Source organism: Microtus ochrogaster, chromosome 21 (genome assembly GCF_000317375.1).
Source record: "Microtus ochrogaster isolate Prairie Vole_2 chromosome 21, MicOch1.0, whole genome shotgun sequence".
NCBI classification, from domain to species: domain Eukaryota; kingdom Metazoa; phylum Chordata; class Mammalia; order Rodentia; family Cricetidae; genus Microtus; species Microtus ochrogaster.
The window spans coordinates 35,393,857-35,419,881 of record NC_022022.1 but is presented as its reverse complement, the minus strand read 5'-3'; the positions used below and the strand labels follow the sequence as shown (position 1 = coordinate 35,419,881).

The 26,025-nt window shown below is 36.4% G+C and overlaps 1 protein-coding gene across 2 annotated transcripts in view; it reads right to left on the bottom strand.

Annotated features, from left to right (window-relative positions):
* The window catches only part of Unc5c (unc-5 netrin receptor C), a 335,223-nt gene that overhangs the window by 60,648 nt on the left and 248,550 nt on the right, over positions 1 to 26,025 (bottom strand). For both annotated transcript variants that reach the window (XM_026783907.1, XM_026783908.1), the window contains exons 5-7: positions 9,442 to 9,622; positions 5,374 to 5,541; positions 2,850 to 3,014 (exon numbers count right to left, since the gene is read on the bottom strand). In XM_026783907.1, the coding sequence (XP_026639708.1) occupies positions 2,850 to 3,014; positions 5,374 to 5,541; positions 9,442 to 9,622 (514 nt within the window). The remainder of the gene's footprint in view (positions 1 to 2,849; positions 3,015 to 5,373; positions 5,542 to 9,441; positions 9,623 to 26,025) is intronic.

The following is a 26,025-nucleotide window of genomic DNA, read 5'->3' as shown; positions in this document are numbered from 1 at the left end:
TCCTCCTTCTTTCTCTCCCTTCCCCTGCTCTCCCCTCCCCTCCTCATCCTCATTCTCCCCGCCTCTCTCCCCCTCCTCTCTGTATAGTGATATTCAAGTCTGTAACATTTTATCTAAATTGTCTACATATTTTGATGCAAAGGTGCTCATATTATTGTTAGGTGGTAAAGCAATAAATTTCTCATAATTTTGTTGTTTTGAGAAAAATAATGAATAAATCTTGACAACAGCATTTTCTATTAATTTCACCTTTCATAGACCTCAAATGCCAATTTAACTTATTGAAAAATAATGAATATACTATGGTTTCTAGGAAACTCTTGAATCCTACTTAGATCTATCAGGAACTCTGAGCTTCTTTTACCCAGCAATATATCAACATTAATAACAGGATTAATTATATATAATTTTTAGTAGAATTATTTTATTTCATACTTGGTCTGATATTGAGTAGGACAGGTTTGTTTTAGGCAATATTATTGTATTGTTAGATAACACATTCAAGATATGAATTACCCCAAAGCAAAGGCATTTTAGAAGCAGATTCCTCATTGGCAATTGCAACTCTGTGACTTTGTGTTCTAATCCATTCCTTTTTCTTATCACGGACATTGTCCCTCTTTCAAGCTTTATAGTTTTGTTGTTAAGAAGGCTTTTGTTTTCCAAGCAAAGGTAATATTATTTCTTTGTAAGACTTTGGCAGCAATACTTCTCCAAAAATTCCAAGCTTAGTGGGAAACAGAGACTATAAGCTCTAACTGTAAAACACTGTAATTATACAGCAAAGCAATGTCTCTGCTGTTGTTTTATCACCCAGGAAATCGATAGTGGTATAGACCACAATTCTCTGCTAGATCTAGGACAGATGAGAAAGTTTATTGACTTAGTAGGAACTACTAGCATAAGAAATCACAGCAGCGGGAAAAGAGGGCTTTTTACGTGAACGACTTCAATCCAAACTCCAAATAGTTTTTGTCCAATAAGTGACTTAATTTTTTTTAAAGCAAGGAAATGTGCAAATAAACAAACAAAAAAAACATCATCCATGTCTAAAACTATCTTAAAATCTAAGTACACTCACTCCCAGCCATTACTGTTGGCAAATACTCAATCATGAGGGAACATTTCATTATGGTTGGGTGAGGTGAACAGGTATTGAGGAACTGGTAGTCATGAGGTCTTAGTTTGAAAGTCTTGTGTTTGACAAATGTCATAGTTTAGAAAGAATTCTGTAGAAGTTCGAGTGTCCTAGCATGTAGCAATACATTCCTTGTAAACTATCTTGCCAAGAATTTAAGTACATGGAGCAGAAACCAGTGACATTGTATCAATCAATGTTGTTATTATATTGAGATAGAATGAAAGTACTAAAAAAATGCCCCAAACTATCTCAATCACATCAATCAATTTGTTTCATACTAAAGAAAAAATATAAAACAAAAAAACCATGATATATTCATGTTTTTTTACATTTGGTCCTCAATTAAAACTTGTTCCTGGGGATGAAACCTGTATCTCTAGACAGATGATTAATAAACAGCTGTTCTCTCTTTATTCCCACATTTCTAGCAGAAACAGTGAGGTACATGGTAACTCTCCCCAGTCATCAGAAGCTTTAGGAATTTGGCAACGCTTGACAATGCAATTGAGCGGTGCCTGGGTTCTCATTCAATGTGAGCAACATTATTATGTATTCGTACTTTAAGTAAGTTTTCTCTTTAAAGGTCCCTGTGTACATAGACTCTGAAGAGTAAGCAAAGTTTCATTTGTGTAGTGAAAACAAGCACTTGTTCTTAAATGACAAACACAATAGTTCCCTGTGAATATGTCTCATAATATATTCAACATGCATGAGAAATGTCAACATTTGGCCCCCATTAATTTAGATTCACCGTGGCACATTGTTTAATCCATTTGCCTGAACAATTCTATGCACTTTTTTTCACTGTCATGAATAGAGATGGTAAATTCTGAACATCTAAGAGCTCTTCAATAAATGGTTAGGAGTTTGCAAGTATTTTTTTTTCCATGGGTGCTGAGGATTCAAACTCAGGTCCTCATGCTTGTACAACAAGCATTCTTACTCACTGAGCTGAACTGGGGTCCTCTGCAAGTATTTTTTATTAATTTATTTATTTATTAAGTATTAAACGCAAGTCATCATTTCACTGACAAAATTTCATGCAAAGGGTATGAGAAATATAATATAGCTCATTTCATATACCATAACATCTGAGGCAACTTCTATGCTTATTAAATATTGTTTTATCATTAACGCTTTCTTAAAATAGGCTAAATTATACCCATGATGTAATTTCTAATACAAACCTAGCACTTTCAAGAGGTTGGGAACATGTTCTTACAAAAGATTTATTATATATTTATCAAACTACCTGCAGAAATATTTATTGTCCTTGTATATTTTAAATTTCAAGGATGTTGACTCAGTACCAGGTATGAATTACAAATAAACAGCATTCTTGTTGGAAAACATCCTTTGATTCTATGATAAGTTTAAGGCACTCCCATGTGCAAGGTAATACAACTGAGTTAACAGTTTTTCGAGTTGGAAAGAATGACAGCCTGTCCATGGAAATGACTAAATTGTGTTGTTTTTTTTTTCTTGAGTTAAAGCAATACTATGTGCAGTATTTGTTAACCAGACAATTATTATTTATTCTTGTTCTTGAGAGATTAGCTTTTCCCAATTATGAAGAAAGCAGGTATAGAGTTGTATCATCACATTTTTCTTATTGTTTAGCATCCTCAATTAACCATATTCCTTCAAGCTATCCCAAAAACTTGGCCTTTTGGCCCCTTGGTACCTGCATTTCTTCAGTTTGACTTACCCTGCATGCACAGCCCATCGGTGCAGTTCTTGGATTGCAGAACCAGGCCATCGCAGTCCTTGCCCCCATTCTTGGGTGCGGGTGCTGTACACTCTCTCCTGCGCCAATGGGTGCATTCAGTCCCACAGGTTGACCATTTGCTCCATGATGTCCACCTGCCGTCCACTGCCATGAGGGAAGCCAGCATGAGATCAGAACAAGCCATTACTTAATAAAGGGAAAAGAAGCACAACTCAATTCCCACAAAACACTAAGAATGGAAGAAGATAACCTAACGAGAAGCCTGGCACTCAGTTAAGCCTCTGGTGAATGAGTCATGCTATACCTGTGGGAGTTCTGTGCATTTCCCCCCTCTAGTCAAGGGTCCAGCAAGACTTTCTGGAACACATCAAGAGCTACATAAGAACATTATCATACTTTTTTCTCTTGATTCATTAAAGGTGAGGCTTTTGGATATTGTATGGAAGATCAGAGAGTTTCCTTTTTAATCAAAGATTCCTTCATTTAGAGTGTCACATAAACAATGAGAGCAAAAATGTATGTGAGTTGGAAGCAAAGGAAGTGTAATGGTCCAGTAACTCATTCATTCTCTTCTCTCTGTCTTCACCCCCTCCCATCTCTCTTGACTTCTATACTACTTATATTTTCTTTTTGTCATCAAGGTCACTTGATTTGGCTGAAACCTTTGCCATACCTTTCTGAAAAGACAATACTATTTTTAGCTTATTTTATGATTTCATTCCATTATTTGATAGTGTACAATTCCTATTCATACTGAAATAAAATTTAAGTAAATCCCTCTTTTTGGCAAAAATTGACCCAATTTCATACTTATTTTGGTAGATTATTATAAGAAAGTTCAGTGACAATGAGCTGGGATATCTCTGTCTTGAGAATATACAACTTGGTATCAACTTGAAAAACAGAGTAAACTTCCAAACTTCCAAACAAATCCTCTTAAGTATATTAAAGAAGGAGGATTAAAATGTTAAAATAAGTTTAAAAAGTGTTTGATTTTTTTTTACCTGATACATAAATGTTTATGATTACCTAGAATCCTACATAAAACAATGCCAAACATCATTTATCGAACCTTTAAACTACTCAATTCTGAACAGTGGAAAAACAATATAAATTTTAGTAGCTTACAATGTTTGGTAATTCTCTTATTACTGAGTAAATATACTACATAATGTGCATTGGGATATCAATGTGCATATGTGCAAAATTAAGGAACATATTATTATTTCCATATACAGTTGTCTATACTTCAACTCCCAATTACCCAGAGCAATAAAATTTGTTTTGCTGTAGCTCAACAATATGTGCCTATCACTTAAAGCACTAGCATATATGTATGTGTGTGTGTGTGTTTGTATATGTGGTGTGCATATGTGTGTTATATATGTGTGAAGTCACATTGTTCTTTCAACTCAAATTGAATGGACTCTGAAATATGAGTCATAATGTAGGTGAAATAAGGGACAATGTAAGATAACAGATGAATTTCTACACTTACCTATAAGTAAAAATATGTTCGATAAATAAGAGCCCTCAAAGGTTCAGAACAGGAACACATTTTGGTACTTGGAATCAATACTTGAAAATGTAATCTGTAGATTACATTTTTCCCCCTGCCCACTTGTGAAAAATGTTCTATTAAAGGATGAGCAGTAAAAAACTGGGCAAAGCAAAGAGAATTAAGGCTGTGTATTCAAACACCCAACCAAAATTGATAACAGAATTTCTAATCATTGAGTATACTGAATTTATGGACTATTTCAAAACAGTTTTATCTTAACTTCTGGATATATTATATGAGTAGACATTTTAGTATATTTGGAATTTGATTTGGATTTGGGTAGCTATTAACTGGGGTTTACCTGGAGTCAAGAGCTGGTGGAAATATGAATTACTACAAGATGATGCCAAGTGGCAGAGGGATGCAATCTTGGTAAAGGGGCCACTGCAAATAATTTATAAGACAGATGACCAAGAGGTACAGATAATAAAGAGGTGGCTATGCTGTATTTTCCAAATCCATTATCTCATGTGTCACAAACCTTAGCCTTTCTTTTAATTCATTCCAGATGTTTTATTTGCCCTGCCTAGAAACTGACACTATGTATCAACTATTCCAGGATAAAATATTTTCTAAACTTCTGTTCCAATTAATTTTCATGTTTTGCTGGAGATCAAAGGTTGCTATTTCTAACTTTATGTGGTTTTCAATGTTGTTCAAATCATTTGAATTACAGAATGCACAATCTTGCCTCTAGCAGTATCACTGAGAAACACAGGATTATATTCATGGTTATTTGTTCTCTTAAAGCACTTTGCGTGGTTAGGTGATAAAGTTCCAGACTCTTTTGGAGGAACGTGTGACTTCTCAGCAAGGTAAGTGCGGAATGGATTTAAATAATGTTTATCACACATAAATTAAGATTAGGTCTTTGTCATCTGGTTCTAGTACACACATTTAGAATGGTGGGAATTATTTGGGAAAGGATAATTGTGTATTTACCTGGGCACAACGTAGTACATGCTAATTTCTGCACACTCTGCCCCTCACAGAAGGCCCCACCATTGAGTGGGGCTGGGTTGGTGCAGGTTCTCGTACGTTTCTGATATCCTCGTCCACAACGGCTGTTACACACAGACCATTCTGTCCAGGTAGACCAGCCACCGTTAACTGAATGAGACAAACCACAAAGGGTAGTTAAGCATGTGGGAATGAACCGTACACAAACTACACACAGAATACAGACTGGAGTCATTCCCCATGTATCAATCAAAGGAACAAGATTTCAATGCTACAGGAGGCCACAGATACCATTTCAGAGTTTTGTTGTATGGCTGAAGAATCTAAATTGAGATATAGGAAATTATTTTCCATGAGTTGCTCATTTATAAAAATAAATAAGACTATGTTCTCTTTTCCTTGACTAATATCCTTAAGGAAAAAAATTCCCCTTACCTAGTTAAACTCCAAATAATACTTTTGACAGTTTTTCTCACATAATAAATGTTTACATCCAGATGCCAAGGCTGTGAGCCAAAGCATGGAAACTAAATACAATCACTTGGAGTTCTTGAAAAACAAATGATTAATTATTTTTCATCAGCATCTTCAAACTTCATTCGGTTTCACAAACCCACATGTGAACCCAAATACAGAGTTAAATCTTACAGCATCCTACTTTTAAATAAATTGGTAATCTGATTGAGCTAGCAATTGATTGGTGCATTGGAAATGGATACTCATCTTGTGAAGAAAAACTATGATATGTTGTGGAAAGGTCATATATGTGATTACAAAACAAGAATTCCACACTACCCACACTATTTATTTCTGGACATGTGTCTCTTAGAAATATCATGATGTCTAAAAAATAGTTCAATAATTTGTGTTTATATAATGTTTTTAACAAATTTAAACATATATTATTTGCTGATAGTTAAATCACTATGGGAAAAGTTTATTCATTTGCTTGCCGAGGTAAAAATGGTTAGCTACTGAAGCAACACAGACTTTATATATGCAAATGATTTTGCTCCAAATTATATTTTCTAGGAAATCTATTAATTTGAAAATAAACATGACTGTATTTACAGACATGAACAAAAGTATCTCCTTAACAGATTTTTAAATGCAGTGATTATTAGAAGTACCTATAATGTTAAATATAGAAAAATGTTAAGTTGTATATTTTCAAGCCAATAAAAATGATAACACAGAAGGTTATCTAATAAAAATGGATGTTAGCATTGTACATTAAATAAAAGTAACAAGTGTAGCTCTTATCTTAAGGTACTACCTATGCATACAAAATATCAGTGATACCATATTGATTTAAAAAATCCAGTCTGTCGATGGATAGGATCAAAGACAACTTCTTTGGCCTTTTCTGTGTTTTTCAAATTTTCTCTAATGGATACCCATTTATAAGCTAAAAGAGACAGTAATGAAAAAGAGGACATAAAACAGATTCAGAATAAGAATTGATGATTACATAGGTTTCTGGACTGCTGAACCCAACTTATGTGCTTTGCACAACTCAATTTATGAAAGCCACAATGCTTTCATGTATGGTGCTTACTAACATGAGAGGCTGAGATTCTGAGTTACATATACAATTTCCATTCTGTTGACATCCTAATGTCTTGTTAAAAATCAGTAACTTTTAGACATTTTTTTTCAGATATTAGACACATCCTTTATTTTACAGAAAAAGAGAAAAGGACTCAAAAATATAGGTTAAAGAGCTGGATAGTTGCTGATCAAGGCCTAGCTGCTTCATCTTTGGTCCTGTGGCATCTGAGAATGTAAAAAGCTTAGCGGGGAAGTTGATTTGGGAACCCCTACCTGTCAACTGTCTGCGCCAGCTTTTCATGGCTTCATAAATTGAGTTGTGCAAAGCACATAAGTTGGGTTCATCAGTCCACAGAAACCTATGTAATCATCAATTCTTATTCTGAATCTGTTTTATGTCCTCTTTTTCATTACTGTCTCTTTTGGCTTATAAATTCTTATCCATTAGAATACGCATTTTCTAAAAGTGTTTGTTTATTATGTGTGACCCTTCTTAATAACAAAGCTCTTATTACATTTGCTGGTATTGAAATCATGCTATACCTAGGAAGAGATTTGTATCTATATCAAATACCAATAGAACGGGTCTATTTATAGTATGCCTTCATTGGTTATTTGCAATTGGCACATACTATGATTGGGCCCAAATGCTTCTTTGCATTTTAAATGTTGTTAATCAAATGTTTCAGGCAGTTTAGATTAAGATGAAAAGTACAAAACAATTTAGTGTGATTTAAAGAATACAATTGCGTACAATTCAACATAGCCATTATCTGGACCAGGAAATTAAACCCCAGAGTAATCAGAGGATTAAAAAAATTGAAATGCTTCTGTTCTGTAATTAAAATGGCAGTTTTAAACTATCTCTGTGTAGCTTCTGGAACATCATGATGATTCTGTTCTTGTGGCTCCTCATCTTGTCAGTAACATGGCCATACAATGGTATTGTTGGAGAGGGAACAAATTAATCTCTGTCTGTCTGACTCTCTCTATATATACATATATAAATATAGAGATATATTTCTTTATATATACATATGTAAAAATATATTTATCTATCATCTATCTATCTATCTATCTATCTATCTATCTATCTATCTATCTATCTAAAGCATAGAGGTTTCTTTTTGGTTGATATGAGAAACTGATGTAAGAAAGATCAATAGGTTAAAAAAACACATAGATACAACACATATTTATTCATCATGGGCACATCATAAAGATGTAAAAAGCCACATGTGCCATGAGAACTAAACATATGTATGGAAGTGGACCCAAGAGTGATAGGTTTTGAAAAGGTTACTAGGAGTTAATTGAGTAAGAGCTATGCAGAACCCTCCTGCTTTCCACTGTCTGTCCTCAGTGATGAGAATTTTATTTTCTTTTTAGTCTATGGGAAGTAATTCTTCTTAGAACTTCTCTTGGATCTAAGCTAAAGAGGAAATTTGGGGTGATCTCTTTTGATCTGTTCTTATTAAATTGCCTCCAAGTTAAGTAAATGGCCAAAGGCTGGAATGATATATTCTTTGATTCCATATCTTAATCTTATCTCCTGTAGGATTCTCTGACATAATTGTCAGGATATGCTCAGTGAATGTACCCCTTCATAGGCCATCTGAATCCAGGCATATGACTGACCACAGAAGTAAGGAGGGACAGTTATACTATTTCCTGAGCAGGGTTAAAGTTTGGGTTCCTTGTTCAAGAGGAAGCCTCATCTTAAATATTTGGTGTTTAGTTTTCTCTGTGATAATATGTCAATATAACCAACATTCTGAGAATTCTGTAACTCTACGGCCTGAACTAATTGGGTACAAACCAGCTGACAGTTTAGCTGGGGAATAACTCACCTTCTGAAATAGCTAGGGGATAATGGAGTGCCAACAGCATAGGGAGGTAATAGCGTTGATGTCACACCAAAATGAGGGGTAGAACTATTTGACACTTAAAGAGAATCAATAGATTTAGAGATGAGCAGGGTGAGAGGGGCCAGAGAATGGCGTCTTCCATGTTGTGGGAATGACAGTCCCTTTATCCCAGTTGTCTTTGTTATGACTCTATAGTCCTTTGATGGAGGCAAGAAAGCAAGTTCAGAGGTGGGGGACAATGAGTGTGTTTGTGGAATATGTTTGTTTCATCTTTCCTGTGTTTCTGTAATTGTAGACCTGAGTCTAGATTCAACGGAAGTATCATTGGTCTGTCTTGTGCTTTGTTCTGTCCCAAACTTAGTCAGGTCTTGTTGGTACTCGTCCTGCCTTGAGAAACAAAATGTCCAAGAGCAGCAGACTGTTCAGTAGGTTACCAAGGCTTACCACTTCACCACTCTTAATGATCCTTCTGGAATTTAATAAACCTTACTGACCATGCACAAGATCAAAAGGAACAGTGGAGGGAGTCTAAAAGAGACTGGTAGCTGGAGATTCTAAAACAAAATAATGTTATTAATGAGACACAGAATGGCTTGACACGTGCTGCACCATACCATGGAAGCTCACTTACCATACACGATGACAGTGGCTGTGGTGCTTTTCCTCTTGGCAACAATATTTTTGGCAACACAGGTATAGTTTGCTGTATCTGAGAGCCGGGCCTGCTTGATGATCAGGTTGTGATCGATAGTAATATAAAAATTCCGATCTTCTTCAGGATCAATGATGTCTTCGTTCTTTAGCCACTCCACCTAAAGATACATGAGAAAAATTTGATAAATCCTCAGTCTGGAGTCCTGCATGGCTGCCAGTCCTGACCTGGGTTCTGTAGTGTGTACAACATTGTTTCATGCTATGAACCACCATTGAGCATAGGAAAGTAACTTTCTGAGGTCATATTAAGTATCACTCACCTGCCAAACATGCTGATTCTGGCTGTACTACATTATTCTCAAATGTCAATGAACCAGTTGGGAAATACAGTGCTCAAATTGTTTTTACTTTGCCCTGCAGGCAGGATAGAGAATGAGCGCTGCCAAGCACAGAACCCAATCAAAAATAACAGGCAAAGCATTTCAAACCTAACCCAAACCTTTTGCTATTTGATTTGTTTACTCTTGGCAACTTATCTGCTGCTGCCTTACAGAAAAGAATGTGAGGCCATAAAAAAGCTCAGACATCATGGAGCTCTAATAAAGCAACATTCAGATGATTTACCTGTAGCCTCTCTGCAACATATGGATTAAATTCCCCCGAAAATGCACAGACCTTAAAATGTAGTCAAACACATATTTGGAGATGCAGATGAGCCCAAAGATTTGGGGGAAGGGAAAGTTTCCCTTCCAACCCCCAACACAATCCAAACAGTTTCTAAATCACCCTCAAATCTCTTTTTGAATAAGTACTTTCAGTATTCAAATCTTGGCTCTTAGTTTTCTTTTTGGACAACCTGGCCTAAGATAGTGACTGACTATTCAACACTATCCAATCATTGTTTTGCTATGCAAATATAATTCATTTAACAACAGTGGTGCTTTCCTTTCTGAATAAAAGAGGAGAAATATTCTCATGCAAACTGTCCTTCTGGAGGGTAAACTATTTTTTATCCTGGCAAGATTTGTTTCCCTGTGAACCAGTTTTTTCCATAAAGGAAAACAACATTGATATTTACCACAGTTAAACTTCCCTCTTGTATTAGAGTGGATGTGGACACAGGTAACCTTTAGTGGGAGGGAGTCAATACTGTTGCCATTTTCAAAACCTTAAAGAGCTTCTTCAACACTGTGAGAAGTCTAGAAATTAATCTCTAAATCTGTCTGTGAACTCGACACAGCACGGTTGTAAGTTACTTCTGGAAGACAAGGGACAATCAGTTATACTTCTCTAATCCACAGGCAAGAAGCCAGCATTAAGAGGGAAAAACAAAAACCAACAATACCCCTGAGAAACAGGAAGGAGATGGGGTACAGACGAGAGTCACTATTTGTAATCATGTAAATTTGCAAGCAGTTAAACATTCTTGATATTTGCACTAATGGTATTGAGAAAGGGAAAGGAATCCATTTAAAACTAGATTTTTAAATATGAATTTTGTTATCAGACACAGACCACACAGGATGCCAGTGACTAGCTGCATTATATTTATATGTGTGTGTATGTAACGTATCAAAAACAAACTGTTGGAAATCTACTTGACAATACTAATTGGTGGCTTCATTATTTCTTGTTCTAGTTTTGCCCTTGATTATCTGTCCTATGGTAAAGAAAGCATTCTTGCTCACTGAAGATGGGATTGCTGATTTTTGTACTCAGAATAAGGCTTGCCTCAAGAGTCCATTCTTCTTCTCCTCCTTGAATGATAGCCCTCAGACATAGGGATTCTCTTGACCTTGGCTGTGTCTGTGAGTTTACATTTTTTCCTCAAACTTCCCTGTCTGTTACAATTCTGTGCATAAACAGACCCATAAGTACTAGCTGAGTAAGTTCTGCGGTACAGTTCTCTGAGGTTCCCACATGGGATCATGTGGAATCTTGATTCTGAGATTATATTTGAATTTTCAGTCTCCTCGTCTGTTTTTTTTTTTTTCCCCCTACTTGCTCATGTTTTTCCTGCTCATTTTTCTTGGAGCACCTCCTTAAAGAATGATCTATTCAGTCCTTAGGGACACAGCTTGCTTCTGGTTTTTCTATGCAGACTGATATTCTGTGTAACAACAGGGAAACTACCCTAATCACAATTGGCATAAAGAGATCCAGGGGATATTACAAACTTTTATGTTATTTTAAAAGTTTATTGCATGGAAGAAAGAATTCTGTTTACACCATTGACAGAGGTTTTGAGAGTCTAACCTGATTGTTTGGTATATAGGTTTTTTTTTTTTTCATGCATTTAGCCACTTTTTATTCCACTGTCTCCACGACTGGTAGGGTATCTAGGACCTGAGAAGCCCCTGTGTTGAAGTGAATGCCCCGGGTACTTGAGGTACTTCTCCTTTACTGACTGATTTGATCACAGAAGTTCTGTTTTGAGCAATTGCCCATATTGGCCTATATATCAGCCTTTTAAGGAATGGTGGGTCATAGTATTGGAAAACAACACAGAAAAGAAGAGGGACACTCTGGTAAAGTCTCACACTGCCCCGCATTTCTGTACCCTTATGTGTTACACCCTCTACTCTAAGATCAGACCATCCTGTGTAGACAGGTCATGGTTCTTCTGCTGTGGAACCAGGCATCAAAATCTTCCAGAATGCCATCTTATTGGAATGTTGACTTTTTCAGTTCCCCATCTAAAGTTCATGCCTCTTGTTATCAGTGTTTCCCCTGCAGTCTTCTATAAGTGGAAGGTGTTTGGTTTCCTGAGTGGAACGAACCCCTGAACCTGTGTTTGGGTAAGTGCTTCCGTTTTACACTGTTGTTCCAGATCAATTTCTCCCATCTATCTTGCTTTTAATATCAGGCCATCAGGTATCACCTGATACCTCCATTATTTTTATAGTAATCTATAGGTATCCGGGCTATAGTCAGTTTATCCAGCACAATTTCCAATTATATTAATACTGATAAAGAGGTGACATCTGATTTCTTGCCCGCCCCCTCCCATTACCGGATCTACAGTGAACTAGTGTGGAGCCTTATGTCGCCAGAAAACACTGGCCTTTCAGAGTTTGACTTTGACTCTTCCCATGGCCTTATCTCTCAGAATGTAGGCTCCGATGCAGGGGCTTCCATGAAAACCAGTGCTCTTGGTGGCACTGTGTGAGTCAACCTTTCCTGAAATGTCCTAATGCTCTATTATCCTCACCCAACTCATCCCCTTTTTCAGATAACACATTTTCAGTATTTCAGCTCCTGGTCAGCCTTTGAACCTTCAGCTACCATTTATTCCTATACCCACAACCTCCCTCCTTCTTTCTTTTATTTTCTTTATCTACTTTACATAAATTTTACTCATTCTGTTTCTCTAGAATATAAGCTGCATGGATTTTTGATCTAGTTTTTGGTTGCTATGTAGCCCAAGCTGGCCTTGAATACATGATCCTCTTGCATGTGTACTTTAAGTGCTATAATTAAAGGCATGGGCTACCATGCCAAGCTCTATTTTTTCTTTGTATCACTGCTGTCTCTTTCTCTTATGCACTGGAGCTGGTCTATTGTCAATACTTAGCCAGGATTTCCTTACATATGAATGAAAACAGGACATATTGTGGAGTGAAATCTGTTATTCACACTTTTAGGTTCTTGTAAGTGTTTTATTGTTAGAATTAAGACTAAATACTTTTAGTGTGGACCAGACCCTTAAATATGATTTCAATTAAGTAGATTTAGCTATGGCTATTTTTCTGCTGGAGATTGAGAATTAGAATTCCCAGTGCCTTTGAGTATAGTTGTCTTACCTCTATGTGACCTTAGCAGAGTTATATGAGATGGAAGTTGAGATCCAGTTTCTCTGGGAGACTTTCAGTAACCTGTTGCTATCTGAATCCAGGTCTATCTTTCCTACAGTCAGTGAGTCTTTCTTCAAAAGTGGGATGTCTACGTAGTACATATTAAAGCTGTGTAACTGCTAGAGAATTTTTAATAAAGGGGGGTGGTGATTGAGTAACTTCTATAAGCTTATCTAGGAATAAAATCTGTGGCAAAATAGCTTCCTAAGATGTTAGGCCTGTGGTTTAGTGGTAGAGTGCTTGTCTAGCATGAGTGACAGCCAGGGCTCAGTCTCTACAGTGGTAAAATTTAAAAACAACAACAAGCAAGCAAACAAAGAGGGCAAGGTATGTGTTTGAGTTGGTAGTATGTGTACATAGCATTCACTAAGCCCTCGTTTTGATTCTCATGCCTACACAAACTGAGTGTGGTGGCCCATAACTTAAAGAGAAGTCCTTGGGTGGTGGAGCAGATATTCAAAGGCTAGATGGGAAGTTCTTAGGCCCTGAGACACACAAAACTGTCTCATAGAGGAAAAGAAGATCAATCTGTGGTTTTAACTCATCTTAAAAACCCTGAGTATAGACTGTGTAGGCACTGTATCAAGTTCTGGAAAACAGATAGGCAAGAGCCTGTTGATAGAGTTCTCTATAGAAGGGGAGGTGGTATATGCTCAATTATAATAGGTCTCATTTTAAGATGAAGGGAAGCCAAGGTGAAAAATATGGAGGAAGAACCTTGGTGTGTGGTGTTAACATCTTCACTTGCTTTTGGTGACGGGATTTCAATTACTGAGAGGCAAAGGACATTAGGGTAATGGGGGTGGGTGAGGAAGAGCACATGCTTGGATACAGGCTGCAGAACCTTAGTTGATGGCATGTGGAAAGGAGACTATGAAATGAACTCTGCAGTTTCTGGTTTGGGGATCTGTGAGCAGAACAGTGTTATGGAAGATAGAAACAAAGTGAGGGCAAAAAGAGTGAGTTGTGGTTGGTCCAATCTCACGAAGAATCCATGCAGGAGAGCATGGTGCTAGTAACAGTTTAATTACTCAAAATTCCATTGCTTTTTTTTGTAAACAGTGAGTTTTGAAACACTTAAATCCTGATGGAGTTTTCTTGGGTCAGCTTTATCTTAACATTAAAGTAGAAGATATTGATTTTAAAAAAGATATTTACAGGGCAAGTGGGCTGAAATAATATTTAATTATTATTTTTGGCTTGGACATAATGATACAGCAATCATAAAATCTTAAATGTATAGAAGAGAAAAATACACTAAAGTAGTTCTATTTATCATTTAAAATGACTATCTGAGTCAGCAAGAGAAATCAATATGCAAGAGCTGTAACATCTAATTTTAAAAAATATGTTTCATGTGCTAGCTCAAGAATCAGCAGTGCCAGAGAAAATGACTCCCCCATTTTGAAGTAATTCCTTGAATATATTATAAATAAAATTATTAAAAAAACCCAGCAGCCCTCATTGTGCTAGATTTTTATCATATTGAATGGTAATTGATTATATTTTTCCAATGTTATTTATTCATAATGCAATCTTGGTTAGTCAAATATCAATACCTGCTCTGGCCTCTAATTCTTTTCATATTTTGGCTATTCCCACAATTTTTTCTTTTATATTTCATCTCATCCACTTGGCCAACTGATTTATACAACAAGGAGCTCTTTCTGAGTTAGTAGTTATCTTTATCTGTGTATAAAACACTCAAGAAGACAGAAAAATAGGTTTAAGTTCAGAAAGCAATAAAAGGTTTCTGCCACAAACTGTGACTTGGCATGGCTGCAGTGATTCCCCCCCCCACCACCCTTCAGCTTTTGTTCTTGGGTTCAGTAAGTGCAGCCTTTGCTGTCATCTAGAGACATATTTGATGTCATTTTCTCAAGGGTTTAAGAAGTGTGGAGTTTTATTAAAGGTGACTCAAATAGCTAGAAAGCAATACCAGAATGTTGTGTTTGCATGTTCTGCTGTTATGTTTGGTTTGCATCATCTACCGTGTAGCTGAGAATCTTATTTTAAAAGGCATTTCCTAATTTCCTAAAGTCTCAAACACCAAGACCGAATTGATTGTCGGAGTTCAAAGCTAAACTTGGTCATTTTAGGTCATATGTGTCTACTTTGGGTTGGTTTCACCACTATACAACTTTTGCTGCTTATATACAAGATGAGAATAATTTTAGGACACACTAAATTTATAAGGATTTGGGGGTTAAATACTCTATGCCTAATATGCAATGCATAGTTTAAAATTATCATTAGTATATGTGTTTAATTAAGAGTACACTAACAGGTGAGAATGAGACAAAAGTAAAGAACTCAAAATATGAAATAAATAATGATAATTTGAAATGCTCGAAACATGTTAGCTCCTGAGTTCTTTTATACTTCAGTGAGATTTATCCTCTTTCAAGTCACCTCCATTCATTATATCTTAAATGATAATCTAACACTATGTACATAAGCATTGAATCTACAAATAGCTGTTTGGCATATATTAAAATACAGTATTAAATTAACTTGTAAAAATGCTTTCTATTCCTCTTAGAAGATGCCATCATTGCATCACTTTCTAAAAGCATATGTAGAATGTATTTTTAATTGCGGATACTTTATCAATATTAAATCTGATGTTTCTTTCTACTTTGGTAATAAACATAAGAAACACGATAAACACTCATACATATACATATATATGAGTTATTCGTCATTGTATTTCAAATTATTCCTCAACACTTGTTCTTTGTGATATCACTCTCCTTACCCTATCTCCAATGGATGGCACTTATCTCATAATCTCTATCACTTTAAATCAGACATCAGAGATGAGATTTTCTTCTAGTCACTTCCAAGTGAAAGATGGTTAAAAATATTTTCAATGGGTACATTAAAAAAAGTCAAGCGTCATCCCGTTATGATCTATCCTAAGGAAACTGTCTCTTTGCACACACACACACAGGAACTGAAATTCATAATGTTAGATCTAGACATGCTGTGGTTTGTGATATTCTTGCTCTGCGGCAAGTATGCTGAGTGAGAATGTGATACAGTTCTGCAAAGAAAAATCTTACATTGTGAATCCTGTTTCAACATTCAATCAAAGAACAGCAAACAAAATTGCACTCTTTCAGTTCTAGCTGAAAGCATCAGCAAATAGGGAAGAGAGAACATTTATCCAGAGAAATAACCTGAAGGTTTATGTACCACTCCCAAAGCCATCTGCAGTTCCAGGTTGCTAAGATTTTACCCCCAGAAACTGTAGCCACTGGTGATTCATATTATTTTACTGCTTAGACCTTCTGAGCCTCTCCATCACCAGCAAGGCACTCAATATCTCTATAGCTCTCCACTTAATCTGATGTGTCTTTCCTGTTCAACAGTCATGCATCAGCCTCTTTAATCTTATGAAAGTTACAATACTGTTGGTCCCCATCTATTCACTTGTTCACACAATCTTTAGATGACAGCTCTCTGGAGTAATGTCCATCATTCTACTCAGATTTTCTTTTCAGAGACAACCAGTGGTCCTAAATTCACTACAGAGGAAACTTATCTTATTCACCTTGATATGGCAAGTAGCTGCCCTAGGTGTGCCTTGGAAAACACGGCCTCTTAAGTTTTACGTATTGCTAGGCAACCATTTCATGGTCCCATTTTATCCTCTCTCTCATTTACATCAGTGGTTCTGCACTTTGTGCTCCAGAATTGTACAGGAGTCTTTTTATAGGATCTTTTTGCCTAGAGCCCTTTGAAAAGACTCTGATTTTACTGTTTTGAGGAAGGGCCCAGGTACCAGGACTCTCAAATCTCCACAGACACCCCACTGCAACTGTGCCTGAGACCCGAAGGCTCCTGTGTACTGCATGACTATATACTTGCTTCACTTATGGCTGGTAATTTCCAAACCATCAGCTGCAGCCCTAGGTTTTGTTAAGTTATGTCTATAATTCCAACTAGATGTTCAACAAATATAAAAAGCATAACAAATGCAGGATCAATCGTAATCTCTCTTCACATTGATCTCTCTTTCAACTTGATAGCTGTTTATTTTAAAATAATTGACTCAGGAGTAGACTTCTACATTCTAAGATTTTCCTTATTTAGCAAAATATATGCAGATAGTAACTATATGCAGTGCCATAAAATACCCTCACTATACCTTTAAAAACCCAGTGAAACAATTCAACACCTTACAAAGAAATTTTTCCAAGAAATTCTTTTGTCTAGATATCTGATTTGCTTATGGAAATCAGTCAAATAAGGCCACATACAATTTGTACAACTCCAAGCAGCCAAATTTCAAAATGAAATTATTTTCTCATGAGGGGGGAAATGCAAGAATCAAACAGACTTGTCAATAATCTTTACTTCTATAAAATGAAGAACTACTTAGAGGTTGCAGGAAGATTTATTAAGATAGCAGAGTGAATGTATATGGAATCAGGAGGAAGTTGATAGTCTTAACGGCTTTTCCTCTGGTGCTAAGCTCAACTCAGAGGCTACAGTCAAAATAGGGTATTTTAAGTGTTTCTGTTAAAAATTATGTATCTTTAGCCAGGTGGTGGTAGTGTATGCCTTTAATCCGAGCACTTGGGAAGCAGAGGCAAGTGGATCTCTCTAAGTTCAAGGCCAGCCTATTTTGCAAGAGCTAGTTTCAGGACAGGCTCAAAACCTTTTCTCTAAAAAAAAAAAAAAATAAATAAGTAAGTAAGTAAATAAAAAATAATGTATCTTTAAATTTTTTTAATACCTTATCAGGAAAGTAAACATTTGGGAAGTATATGGCTTTTATTTTACCACTGTAGGAAATTCCGTGAATACTGGCTTCCAAATCCTTACATTGGAGGTCAGTGAGATGGCTCAGTAGGTAAGGGAGTTTTTCTTCACACCCAATGAATTAATCTCTGGGACCCACATGTTGGAAAAAGAGGATTGAGGACTGAAAATTGTCCTCAGATCTGCACCCACAGACTGATCCTCTGTATGCCCCAAACAACATAAATAAATGCAACTTGAAACTCTTCTGTTCGTCATCTGTCCTGGTGATGGACATGTCCATTGTTCACAGCCAAAATTTCTTGCAATATTTGTCCAGAAGAGATGCTGCAGTTCTAGCCTTTGTGCATAAGGATAAGTTCCCAGATCTTACTGTGGGAGGATCGTATGCTTAAGAATTTTCTTGATACTTTCATCACCTAGTTCAATTGATTGGCCATGGAATTCTCCAAACACTAATATGATTTTAATAATGAAGAAGAGTGATTCTCAACTTGATTATGCAATCCAAGATTAAAGCATACTATCCCCATTGTGTGTTCCTAGCAAAGGTGTATAAAAACTGCCAACTTAAGTTGTATGGTCTGATTTGAGAAAAAACCTTTATGGTTTTTAGATGCATCGTTTTATAGTCTCACGGTTACTGGTATTTCATAAAAGTCAGTAGTTCTGGCTGTATTGTTAGAGGAAGCAAGATTTTGTAGTAAACTACTGCTCAGTGGCCCAGGCTTCTGTAAGTTTTGGGAAGCCACTCCACCATTTTATAACTTTCAAATTTTAAACATTGTCTATTACCATCTCCCTAAATACTTTATACTTAATTTTTTTTAAGTTATGCCATGGACAAAGACAGAAAACTCTATATGGTTCTCAATAACTTGTCTCTTTAGAGCTCTTAATTTCTATAGGATAAATCATGATTGACAACTCATTTGCCCACTTCCAGTCACCCCCTCACTTTCCTAATCAAATATCACAACAGTTATACTATCTAATACCGACCCAAAACTTCTGTCTAATAATGTTCTTATAGCTGAGAGGGTTTAAATGGGGAGTTATTTAAGTAAGGTTGTCATTCAAGCATTATTTCTAATAATGCTTCATGATTTTATGTTAAAAGTTCTGCTACAAATATAACCATGTCATGTTTACCACTGAATAATCAAATTCAAATATTTGTGGGTTTAGCAAAAAAAAAAAAAAAAAGTGAGACAAGCAAAACCTCTTCCTTAATTCTTTATTTTTCTCAATTCCCTGACCAAAAAGGGAATATGACAGCATGATTCACATATAATATTATATGCTTTTTTGATTTAAAGAATCACTGTAAGGAAAAATTAGAAATGGACATTGCAGTTTTATTTTCTGACCAACTGCTGCTCTGCTCTGCATTTTCCCCATCTCTGCCTAGGTAGGCTAGAATTATAGGTGGAATTATACCGATACTTGTCATTTTATGTGGGTTCTAGGGAACTGAACTCTGGTCCTCAAACTTATGTGGCAAGCACTTTAACCACTGGACTATTGCAGCATCCATTTCCTGAAAACCTTAAAAAGGATTATCTAGAGGAATGTGAAGCAGTGCTGCCCCAGGGAAGGGTTTGCAGTGGTAGAACCAGTCGTCAGTTCACAATCTGGGTCACTTGCTGGAGCTCACATGAATTCTAGCACTTTAGCATAGGCTGCACAATACAGAAACTGAGGTTTTTGTTCTGTTTAATTCTAATGAGTGCATTTAAGTGTGTAGAACTTAAATTTTAAATTATCAGCAACTATAGAAATAAAAGTATGAAAAAAGTAAAATAATAATTACAGGAAAAAAACCAAGTGAAATACTATATTGAAGCCTCAATAATACAAACCCTAGGGTTGCACCTGATGAGATTTTTTAGATGATAAGTTTACATAGTGTAACACTGTTGAATGCTGAATATATAAATATATAAACCTATGTTTACTAGGAAATATAAACTTTGAACTGTAAACAAATCCACAAGCTTTATATTAGTACATTCTGTGACTATGTGAAAAGAAAATAAGTGGATTTCATAAGTCTTTTCTTTATACTTGCACTGTCAACCCAAGAATGGAGATATTGCTTATGGTACTAAATAACTTGGATACAACTTCTTTCTCTACAGTGCTACAAAATGTGGACTGTGAATGCCAATAAAATTGGAACGGAAATAACATTAATTTTCCACTAACCAGAAGTCTTTGAAGTTTACTCACATAGAAAGAGATAAACAGAGATTTTACCAAACTGGATTATCATGGTATCTTGTGAATAATCAAAATCCTTTCACTCAGGTACCAAGGCTGAATTAGTATAATATTTTATTTCAATGAATCTAAAGTGTTTTTGAGAGTTTAAAATACCTCTATACAAAATGTGTTTATTTTGATATATTGGAGATAAGTGAGTATTTAACATAACTACATTTTTACCAATGGGGAATGTAATTATTTGGAATGAAAAGATAACTTAAATTCTTTGTAGAGGCCCTTCCTCATTTTTTGAAAGGTATTCAGAACCTCAATGGCCACGGGCACCTTGTATCCTTTTAACACAAAACTTGCTGACCCTGGGATTGATTAATCATATATGTCAATATAAGAAGCCAAGCACCTTATACTTTTCTATTTTCCTGTCCCGTGAAAGACAGATGTGTTGTGTCTAATTATTCACTGATTGGTATCGGGAGAAACATTAACATAATTGGCACATTTGTCCTAATTAACCACAGAAACTGCCACATGTCAGCCAAGATGAAAAAGTGACTCCAGCAACCATTATGTAGAAAAATTCACATCTATCAGAAAGGTTATATTGTTAATAGCAAATTGGGGACCACTGTGCCAGAACACTGCACTAGAAAACACAACAGAACTCTGAAGCTTGTGTACATCAGTGAGAGTGGGGATTTCGTAGAGAATAGTATATAGGTACATTAATCAAACAAATGGGAAAAGCAATTATTGGGCAATTATAAAATGCACACTCAGCCAAGCTAAGCTTCTCAAAGTTGCATTTGATAGCCCCTGGGAGTCTGCCAAGTTTCACCGACTGGTTTACAAGTGACAAGTCTGAAGTATTATTATTATTATTATTATTATTATTATTATTATTATTATTATTATTAATTTATTTGATAGTTTCACCTTAAAATATGATAGATTTTAGAAAATCTATGAACAGATTTAAAAGTTATAGTAATCACAATGTATACGGAACCTGCTAAGTCAGTATTTAAGGATTGGGCATTGCTGACAGCTTTTCCAGATATTTCTCAGGGGAAGGCTTCAGTTTAAGATATATTTGCACACTGGTCAAAATGCAGATGCTGACGAAGTGGTTGTGGATAGGGTAGGAGAGCCTACAATTCTACCTAAGAAATTCTCAGATTGTGTCCACATGGAACCGCTCTACAGCACATGAGGAAGGAGGCCTCAATTCTAAAAGACATCTAGAGGGGACTAACATTCTGTATGGACCCCTTAAGTGGTGTTGGCTCCACCTGCTCACAGGTTGAAAGTTGCAGGATTCTCTTATTTATTTTTTATTTTTTTTTGCTTGCTCCATTTGCAATATATATCTTCCTGTCCCTTTTGTATATCTCAAATAACCCATAAAGCATTTCAACTATCGTAGGTCACATTAGTTATGCAGTTATATGCTTCTTAGATCTGCAATAAAATAAACATTCATCTGCTTCTTTCTTGATGGCCATTATTCAATATTCTTTATGCCTTTTCATAGGGCTGTGAAAATAAAGGTGTTTTCTGTGTTCTCAGAAGTGTTAGTTTTCAAGCGAGCTGAAATTCTATCTTTAGGCAATTGTAAAAATAAAATGGGCAAAGAATTTAAAAAAAATTCCAATGGAAACTACAGTGACATTTTGCTCAGTTATTGTAACTTCTGCAGTACGAAGGAATTTGCCAAGAAAGGGAATTTGTTTTCCTCCCTTAATTGCACATATGTCTGGCTCATTGCTTTTGAGAGCTGAATGTACACAGACCATATTGTGGAGGCGAGTTAGTCTCCAACTCTGTAAACTTCTAAAACTGAACTTAAAGCATGGAGAGATAAAAGCAAATGGACAAAAAACTTAAAGTAATAAAGTTTAATTGAGAAATAAAATTAAAAACCAGAAAAATGTCCCAAAGTAAATGACTATATATGACACCACAACACAAGAGAACAAGTAAGTCCTAAATTGCGTTCAAAAGGCTGAATTTTTGACAATAAAAGGGCTATAAATAGACAAACCCATTGATGAACTACTAATCTATTACTACTTTTTCTAAGAGTTTGACTTCCGAATAAGCATTTCCTATCCTTTCTTTTCTTTTTTTTTTTTTTTTTAACCAATGGAAAGTATTCAAGAGTGCGCTGTCTGACCATCATCAGGAAATGTAAACCTTCTGTTCTCTAGAGACGTTTTTTCCCCCATCCACACTGAGGTAAGTACAGACTGTAGGCATATGGAGTGTCTTTGAAATCCCAAAGCAAGAGAATGATCAAAGAATAGAAGCTAACTTTTCATTTTTAACAAGGAAGGGTCTTTAAAATAAAAGGCCCCTCTGCCCTGTTATTATGAGTCTCTTCAGGGCTTGGCTCTTGACTGAAGCACCGATGCTATTTGATGTAGACAAAGACTTTATTGACAACTTGTTGTAGGTCATCTACAAGTCGCTCCTTTTAGTAGGTTTGCTGAAGGTGGACATGGAAGATTATACCTTCTCAAGACAGAACAAGTAATTTACATATTTTCTTCATTTCAGAAAGTCATATTTAAATGGCATACTCAGAAAAATATATGTTCTGTGTTTCCCCACTTTTCTTCCTACCTTCTACTTTCACCTTAGGATAAGCAGCTGTGCTCTCTTGTTTAGACATTGATGAGAGCCAATCATGGACCCTAGGTCATGTTCTCACCCCTACTCGTATACTCTGGAAAGCTATTTTCCAAGTAGTAGTAAGACTGACCTTTTAAAGCCACGAATCAGGTTGTGAAAATGTCTCATTTAAAATCCTTGGTGATGTCCCACACATGTAAAAGTGGTTCTGAGTGACTTATGACCAGAGTCCCTGAACTCTTTCACTGACACCGAATGTCTTCCTTTTGCTGACTCTCAGATGAGAGCCTCCTTCTTTTGAAAACATCAGCTCCTGAGGGGATTTGTGCCACTGCCTCTGCTGCCTGGAGCTTTCTGACCCAATTCTTTTAAAGACTGGCTCCTTCCTGTCTCCTGTATCTTAGTGCAAATTTATCTCTTCAGAGAAACTTTCCTTGAACCCTCTCAACCCCCTGTAACCACCTCATTCGACCTTGTGTTTTGTTTTTCCTCTCTCACACAGCTGTCCTTGCCTTATTACCCTTTTCCTGGAAATGCCTTCTTTCTGCCTTTTGCTTTCCCTCTTCAGAACAATCATAAGAATACTGGGTGCACAGTGAGTCTACAGAAAATAATTTTTGAATCAACAGATTGATGATAGAAGATAGAATATGCATTTTGCATCTATAGCCTCTAAGGAACCACTACGCATGTTCGAAAATTGAACCTGAAATCTGTAACTCGTAAGACAATGTCTTTTATAGCTTACACTTGTTATGCAAATTGATGTGTTGAATGTTAATTTTGTCATTAATTTAAATGTGCACAGACTTTGTGTGGAGCTCAGTGTATTAAGTATTAGACACAGATTAGGAGAAAAATACCATAAAGGTAACAGTAGAAAATATCCTTGGAGCAATGCAAGGTTTAAATGACCACTATGAAGATATAAGACTTTTGAAAACCTATTTTCTAACTCTCCATGCTGTAATACACAACAGAGGAAAAAATTCCAACAAACATTAAAGATACTGGAGCAAGGTTCCCTGTCAAATGAGGACAACTCTCTGAGCCTCTCTTACCTGCAAAAAACGTGACACATTTCTTGGTAAACAATGCACATGGCAGAAAATTCATTGCCATGAATTCTAAGGGGTGGCATGGCTTGTGAGGTATTCCTCAATAGCTGTATTAAGAAGCAATTAGACTGAAAGCCACCTGATGGTGCACATTTGGTAGCTCTTCTAGCTGCCACTAGGTTTTGGTCTTGTCAGTATCTACTTACAACAACAACAAAAAATCTGCTTCCTATTTATCATGACGAAACTTGGCAAAGCAATGTATTCTTTCACATCTCACCCCATATTTTCCCACCACTAATTAGAGATGCAAATGTTGATAAATAAGAAGACAGTTTTTGAGCTCAACTGGGTCAATAAGTTGATCACTGTGCCCCCTTCCTCCAATTAAACTCCTATGAGAAATAGCTCAATTATAATTAGGGAAGCAATTATCCCCTTGTTAAAGGTGAAACAAATCACAGGTTTTAGTGAAATTTTCTGTTTTGTCCCTTCTACCATGCCAAAAAGCCTTGTATCCATTGATGGTTTGAAGCAATGATCCCAGAAGGAATAAACTGATGAGATAAAGCATCTCAGGCTTGCTGTGTGATGGTAACATTTTCCAGGCATGAGTTGAAATGAGCAGAGCGGGATTAGTTTCATAGAGAGCTGCTATTATGCCTTGGGAAGAGCCCAGCACCCTCTCTATAGCATATTAATTTTCCTGCTTCTTTAGAGAGAGAAGAGAAAGACTTGTTATTAAAATGGAGTCAAATACCATCAGAAAGGGGAAGAAAGAATCATTTCTGGATTGATCCTAGCAACAGGCTATGAAAATATTATGCAGTATTACCCAACGCTATTTCTGGTATTGGTTTTTCTTTCTTTCAGTTTGTTTATTTCATCATTTCAGTGAGACTATCATGAGTATCCCCTATGATCTTTTGCTTTAAGTATCCAGATCCTGGTGAGTTCGAATCCTGCTCTGATGGTTCAGATTAAAGAATCACATCTTGGATGGGAGAGAGAGAGAGCGAGAGAGAGCGAGAGAGAGCGAGAGCAAGAGCAAGGGAGCGAGCGAGCGAGAGAGAGAGAGAGAGAGAGAGAGAGATCTATGAAAAGTAAGAGTAACCTCTGCTCAAATTTCCTCCTTGGGAGAAATACAAGGGTTGTTGGATTGTTGGACCAGGAGGACCAGATGAAAGACAGTAACTAATGCTAGAGTGGAGCCAAGACAGCAGAACTCCATGACATTTGCCAGTACTATGGTTTGAATGTGAGATATTCCCTATAGGCTCATGTGTTTGAGTACTTGCCCCCCTCCCCCCACTGACAGTTCTATTTTGCAATCTCATGGTACTTTTTGGAGGTGGAAGCTTGCTGGAGGAAGTGGGTGACTGGGGCAGAAGTGTGGGCATCAGGGTTTGCTATTTGGAGGGGGGGTGGATGGGCACTGGGGTTTGTAATACCCACTTGACTTCCTGTCCTTTTTTCTGACTGTAGCTGCAATGCGAATCACTGTCTCGTGCTGCTCCTGATGTGCCTTCCCCATTGCATTTGACTGTATTTCCTTAAATTGTGAGCCTGAAACAAACCCCTTTTCCTTCAAGTTCCTGCTAGTCAGGTGTTTGGTTACAACAGTGAGACAAGTAATACAGCAGGTGATTTGATTAGCATTAGCAGAAGGCCAAGTCCTGCTTTAAATTATATTTATCTGTAGCACTAATGGTCTTCAAGCAAACCAATGACTATAGAAAATAGAAGGTATCATGGAGATTCTCCAGCAAAAGTTCCTCCTCCATGTATCCCAGGGTGCTTAGCGTGAGCAAAGTTTAGTGACTATAATATTGAGTTCAATCTTCCAGGAGTTGGTAACACAATATACTAATATAAATAATGGTTGATAGTTCTTTATGGCTTTAAATAGGTTTAAGTAGTTTTCATGCGCTGTTATTAAATATGACAAACACATAGAATATGAATAGTATTATCTTTCTTACATGACTGAAAGATCTGGGTCACAAAGGTTTAAATATT